At 40.2% G+C, this 6,445-nt stretch overlaps 1 protein-coding gene across 1 annotated transcript in view; it reads left to right on the top strand.

Annotated features, from left to right (window-relative positions):
* Nucleotides 1-252: 252 nt before the first annotated feature.
* dpt (dermatopontin) overlaps nt 253-6,445 on the top strand; it is a 30,303-nt gene continuing 24,110 nt past the window's right edge. The window contains exon 1 of the mRNA XM_060918339.1: nt 253-812. Coding sequence (XP_060774322.1) covers nt 526-812 — 287 coding nt within the window. The 5' untranslated portion in view covers nt 253-525. The remainder of the gene's footprint in view (nt 813-6,445) is intronic.

Raw genomic sequence — 6,445 nt, 5'->3', positions numbered from 1 at the left:
AAGCAAATATTAATCAGTAATTAAAATTTACATGATAGCATGTTAATAGCACTGTAGAATGTTTACATTACATTTCCAGACTTGCTGAAATATTCTCATGACTAGATTTGGCATTTGTCTTGAATGTTTTCTTGAATGGTACCAGCTTTTTCCAAACACCAGTGACTCTTTTAAACTCTTTAACTCGCTGAACAAAGTGAACACAGCCCCTTACACATGGATAGGGAATGGATAGCATCATTACTTGGCAATCCTGAGCTCTTTCCCTGAACAAAGTTCCCTAGGGAGGATTTAATTTTAGGGAATCCAGCTAATTCTCTGTAAAGCAATTTTGGATTTTGCATAGGAAAAACTGTTTTACCTAAGAAAAATGTGGACCATAACTGTGTGTTAAAGCTGCAAATTACATATAACCTCTAGAGTTAGACAGGGAACATCTGGAGAGCAAGCCCTCCTCAGAGAGGCTTAAAGTCGAGCAGCTGGACAGAGTGAGTAGTCAGAAGTTGCTCTGTGCTGAAGTAGAGGATGAATTCTGCTCTTGTTCTTCGTGCTCTGGCCCAACTGTTGTTGCTGGCTACTATTATTCATACTCAGCCCCACTACTTCCATGGAGAGGAGTGGGTCAACGCATGGCGCCAGGGCTTTAACTTTCAGTGCCATCATGGCGAGGCACTGGTGGCCATCAAGAGCTACTTCAGCGAGGAAGAGGGCTCGGACCGTCTGTGGAGCTTTGAATGTCAGCCGACCCCTACCACCCTTGGAGAACCCAGTGCATGTTGGTGGGATGATCTCAACCTTGCTGGCATGGAGTGGTAAGTCTTTGTGCTTGTATCTTCAAGGACATGTAATGTGCAACATGTGTGTGATTTGTAAAGACACATCCTGAAGGACAGCAACATAATAATAATAATAATAATAATAATAATAATAATAATTTATTATTATTATTATTATTATTATTATTATTATTATTATTATTATTATTAAGGTGGCATGTAGTATTATCTGGGCTGACTGAATAGCAAGATCAGACCAAAATGTTATCTGTGTTCCAGTCTTTCACACAAGCTGTTTGAAGCAGTTGGAGAATTATGACAGCCTGCAGTAAAACTTAGCCGCTAGCTTTTCAAACTAGAATAATACTATTCACTGAACGAATATAAAATATAATCCACATATGATGTGAAAGAACAGGATTCAAGCTAGAATTACCTGAAGTATTTACTAAATATTTTAATTTCTCCATATTTAACACAGAGGTAGAAAGACTGTCCTTAACAACAGACATTTCAGTATGAGTCTGTTTGTGAAAGGCAATTTTGGACCAATTTTCTCAACTAAACAAAAGTGTTTTCTCAAACTGCATTAAGGCTGGAAATTACATTTTACTTCTGGAGTCAGAGCCGGAACATCTGGAGAGCAAACATTCCCCAGAGATGCTTCATTAGGGGCAGCTAGACAGAAATTTCACATATGAAACAGATTAGTTAGTGGTTATCATGTTGGACCAAGGCTACCTAATTATTAAACAACTAATTACTACTTCAACATATATTTACATAATTTGTATTTGACACTGTGCAAAGAGGACTGCTTATGTTTGTGGAATGTACAGAAAATTAATTTTCCCATACTTATAACTCATGACCATGAAACACATCACATCACACACATCACATTATCTCTAGCCGCTTTATCCTTCTACAGGGTCGCAGGCAAGCTGGAGCCTATCCCAGCTGACTACGGGCGAAAGGCGGGGTACACCCTGGACAAGTCGCCAGGTCATCACAGGGCTGACACATAGACACAGACAACCATTCACACTCACATTCACACCTACGGTCAATTTAGAGTCACCAGTTAACCTAACCTGCATGTCTTTGGACTGTGGGGGAAACCGGAGCACCCGGAGGAAACCCACGCGGACACGGGGAGAACATGCAAACTCCGCACAGAAAGGCCCTCGCCGGCCCCGGGGCTCGAACCCAGGACCTTCTTGCTGTGAGGCGACAGCGCTAACCACTACACCACCGTGCCGCGCATATATATATATATATATATATATATATATATATATATATATACACAGTTGTTACTGTATGTTCAGTCTTAACGTGATACAATGATACAATGCTGCAGAACCCATGTCTCCTGTGTTTTGGTAAGAACTCAGATGTGAATACTTGCAGAAAACTGAGATAAAACTTAGATTCCCAGCTGTTTACAAAGCCAGACCGTCGCTGTGGAAACATCAGTGTTATTTGTTTACCATGGAGAAACATAAAGTTGAAAGCCAACCAAACCAGACTGAAATGAGACAAACAGACATCTTGGTTGAGTCAGGACATGCACACGGCATTTCACCTTGGCTGTTTCAAAGCCCAGTCAACCACTGGCCTGAGAAAACTCATGAGAGAAGTATTTAAAGGTTTTATATGATGCCAAAAGGAATTTTTATGAGCAAACAGTATGTGCACCAAACAAAATGATGCAATAGAATACAAACCTATTTGTAAAATCTAAGAAAAGGTAGGAGAATTTATAATATTCGACAGATAGCTTACACTAAATCCTAAACCAGACCGATGCCATATATTACTTTCATCCACGGGTGGGCAAAATACTGAAAAACTGTACTCGAGTGAAAATATAGATGATGTGTCAAATTCATACTTAATTAAAAGTGGAAGTATCCAGCCAAAGAACGTATGCAACTGAACATAAAAAAGTTGTTGAACTCAAATATTAAAAAGTTTTTAAAAAAGGTTTTTAAAACTGCTGAAATTAGGTCAGTATCATATTTTTCATGAAAAACATTACTTATCTGATTACTTATTTAAAATTTTCAGAACATTATGTTTGTTTTACCCTGTGATGACCTGGCAACTTGTCCAGGGTGTACCCTGCCTTTCGCCCGTAGTCAGCTGGGATAGGCTCCAGCTTGCCTGCGACCCTGTAGAACAGGATAAAGCAGCTAGAGATAACGAGATGAGATGAGATGTTTGTTTTAAAGCAACTACACCATTTTGCCTGAAAACATAATTCAATCACTGTAATTGCAGGTTTGCTCATTGGGGATAAATTAGGGATAAAATTAGTTCATGTTTAAAGTCTATAATTTTCTGTAAAGCTGCTTTACGACAATGTCTGTTGTTAAAAGTGCTATACAAAAAAACTTGACTTGACGTGTCTCTATTTACCATCCAGCCATTATCCTGTGCAGGGTCGCAGGCAAGCTGGAGCCTATCCCAGCTGACTACAGGCAAGAGGTGGGGTCATCGCAGGGCTGATAGAGACAAACAACCATTCACACTCACATCTACAGTCAATTTAGAGTCACCACTTAACCTAACCTGCATTTCTTTGGACTGTGGGGGAAACCGGAGCACCCGGAGGAAACCCACGCAGACACGGGGAACATGCAAACTCCACACAGAAAGGCCCCCGTCAGCAACTGGGCTCAAACCCAGAACCTTCTTGCTGTGAGGCAACAGTGCTAACCACTACACCACTGTGCCACCCCTTCTCTCTTTACCATGAGCTAGAATTTGAATTTCTGCCTAGCCAATTATATTAGCTACTGGAATAGATGCTAGTCTGACCTGTCATTAGCAAAGGAAACAGCCAACTTAGTTTAAATATAGCCAGTTAATGTTAGTAAATTAGCAACAGTTACTTCAACATGCTTTTTCAACTTAATGGAGCTCATGCCTTATAGGAAGCTATAGGAGATACGTTATTTTATATGAGTCTTTGCTTACTCCGGCAATTGAAATAGCATACAGGCATTTGCTGGCTGAAAAAAGAGGAGACCTTCAAGATTTGAGAAGAGTTCCTTGAAAGTCTTAATAAAAATATACTAGTGCATCTCAAAAAATTAGAATACCATGAAAAAGTTTCATAATTTAATTCAAAAAGGTAAACTTTCATATACAGTGGTGCTTGAAAGTTTGTGAACCCTTTAGAATTTTCTATATTTCTGCATAAATATGACCTAAAACATCATCAGATTTTCACACAAGTCCTAAAAGTAGATAAAGAGAACCCAGTTAAACCAATGAGACAAAAATATTATACTTGGTCATTTATTTATTGAGGAAAATGATCCAATATTACATATCTGTGAGTGGCAAAAGCATGTGAACCTTTGCTTTCAGTATCTGGTGTGACCCCCTTGTGCAGCAATAACTGCAACTAAACGTTTGCGGTAACTGTTGATCAGTCCTGCACACTGGCTTGGAGGAATTTTAGCCTGTTCCTCCGTACAGAACAGCTTCAACTATGGGCTGTTGGTGGGTTTCCTCACATGAACTGCTCACTTCAGGTCCTTCCACAACATTCCATCAATGATGGCAAGCCGTCCTGGCCCAGATGCTGCAAAACAGGCCCAAACCATGATACTACCACCACCATGTTTCACAGATGGGATAAGGTTCTTATGCTGGAATACACTGTTTTCCTTTCTCCAAACATAATGCTTCTCATTTAAACCAAAAAGTTCTATTTTGGTCTCATCCGTCCACAAACATTTTTCCAATAGCCTTCTGGCTTGTCCACGTGATCTTTAGCAAACTGCAGACGAGCAGCAATGTTCTTTTTGGAGAGCAGTGGCTTTCTCCTTGCAACCTTGCCATTCACACCATTGTTGTTCAGTGTTCTCCTGATGGTGGACTCATGAACATTAACATTAGCCAATGTGAAAGAGGCCTTCAGTTGCTTAGAAGTTACCCTGGGGTCCTTTGTGACCTCATCGACCATTACACGCCTTGCTGTTGGAGTGATCTTTGTTGGTCGACCACTCCTGGGGAGGATAACAATGGTCTTGAATTTCCTCCATTTGTACACAATCTGTCTGACTGTGGATTGGTGGAGTCCAAACTCTTTAGAGATGGTTTTGTAACCTTTTCCAGCCTGATGAGCATCAACAACGCTTTTTCTGAGGTCCTCAGAAATCTCACAAACGTGTTGTGAAGATCAGACTTTGATAGATTCCTGTTCTTTAAATAAAACAGGGTGCCCACTCACACCTGATTGTCATCCCATTGATTGAAAACACCTGACTCTAATTTCACCTTCAAATTAACTGCTAATCCTAGAGGTTCACATACTTTTGCCACTCACAGATATGTAATATTGGATCATTCTCCTCAATAAATAAATTACCAAGTATAATATTTTTGTCTCATTTGTTTAACTGGGTTCTCTTTATCTACTTTTAGGACTTGTGTGAAAATCTGATGATGTTTTAGGTCATATTTATGCAGAAATATAGAAAATTCTAAAGGGTTCACAAACTTTCAAGCACCACTGTATTCTATATTCATTACATGTAAAGTGAAATATTTAAAGCCTTTTTTTGTTTTAATTTCGATGATTATGGTTTATAGCTCATGAAAATCAGAAATCCAGTATCTCAAATTATTAGAATATTCCCTAAGATCAATCAAAAAAAGGATTTACAATACAGAAATGTCCAACTTCTGAAAAGTATATTCATTTATACACTCAATACTTGGTTGGGGATCCTTTACCATGAATTACTGTATCAATGCGGTGTGGCATGGAGGTGATCAGTCTGTGGCACTGCTGAGGCGTTATTGAAGCCCAGGTTGCTTTGATAGTGGCCTTCAGCGTATCTGTATTTTTGGGTCGGGTGTTTCTCATCTTCCTCTTGACAATACCCTATAGATTCTCTATGGGGTTCAGGCCAGGCAAGTTGGCTGGCCAATCAAACACAGTAATATCATGGTCAGCAAACCATTTGGTAGTAGTTTTGGCACTGTGGGTAGGTGCTAAGTCCTGCTGGAAAAGGAAATCAGCATCTCCAAAAAGCTCGTCAGCAGATGCAAGCATGAAGTGCTCTAAAATCTCCTGGTAGATGGCTGTGTTGACTTTGGACTTGATAAAATACAGTGGACCAACACCAGCAGATGACATGGCACCCCAAATCATCACAGACTGTGGAATCTTCACACTGGGCTTCAAACACCTTGGATTCTGTGCCTCTCCACTCTTCCTCCAGACTCTAGAACCGTGATTTCCAAATTAAATGCAAAATGTACTTTCATCTAAAAAGAGGACTTTGGACCACTGAGCAACAGTCCATTTCTTTCTCTCCTTAGCCCAGATAAGACACTTCTGACATTGTCTCTGGCTCAGGAGTAGCTTGATATTAGGAATGCGAAAGTTGTATCCCCTTTCTTGAAGATGTCTGTTCGTGATGGGTCTTGATACACTGACACCAGCCTCAGTCCACTCCTTGTGAAGCTCTCCCAAGTTCTTGAATCAACTTTTCTTGACAATCCTCTCAAGACTGCGGCCATCCCTGTTGCTTGTGCACCTTTTCCAGCCACCCTTTTCAGCAATGACCTTTTGTGGCTTACCCTCCTTGTGGAGGACATCAGTGATCATCTTCTGGACAACAGTCAAGTCAGTAGTCTTCCCC

This window comes from Neoarius graeffei, chromosome 4 (assembly GCF_027579695.1).
Source record: "Neoarius graeffei isolate fNeoGra1 chromosome 4, fNeoGra1.pri, whole genome shotgun sequence".
NCBI lineage: Eukaryota > Metazoa > Chordata > Actinopteri > Siluriformes > Ariidae > Neoarius > Neoarius graeffei.
Note: the sequence above shows the minus strand (reverse complement) of the source record. Positions and strands in the feature narration are given on the sequence as shown.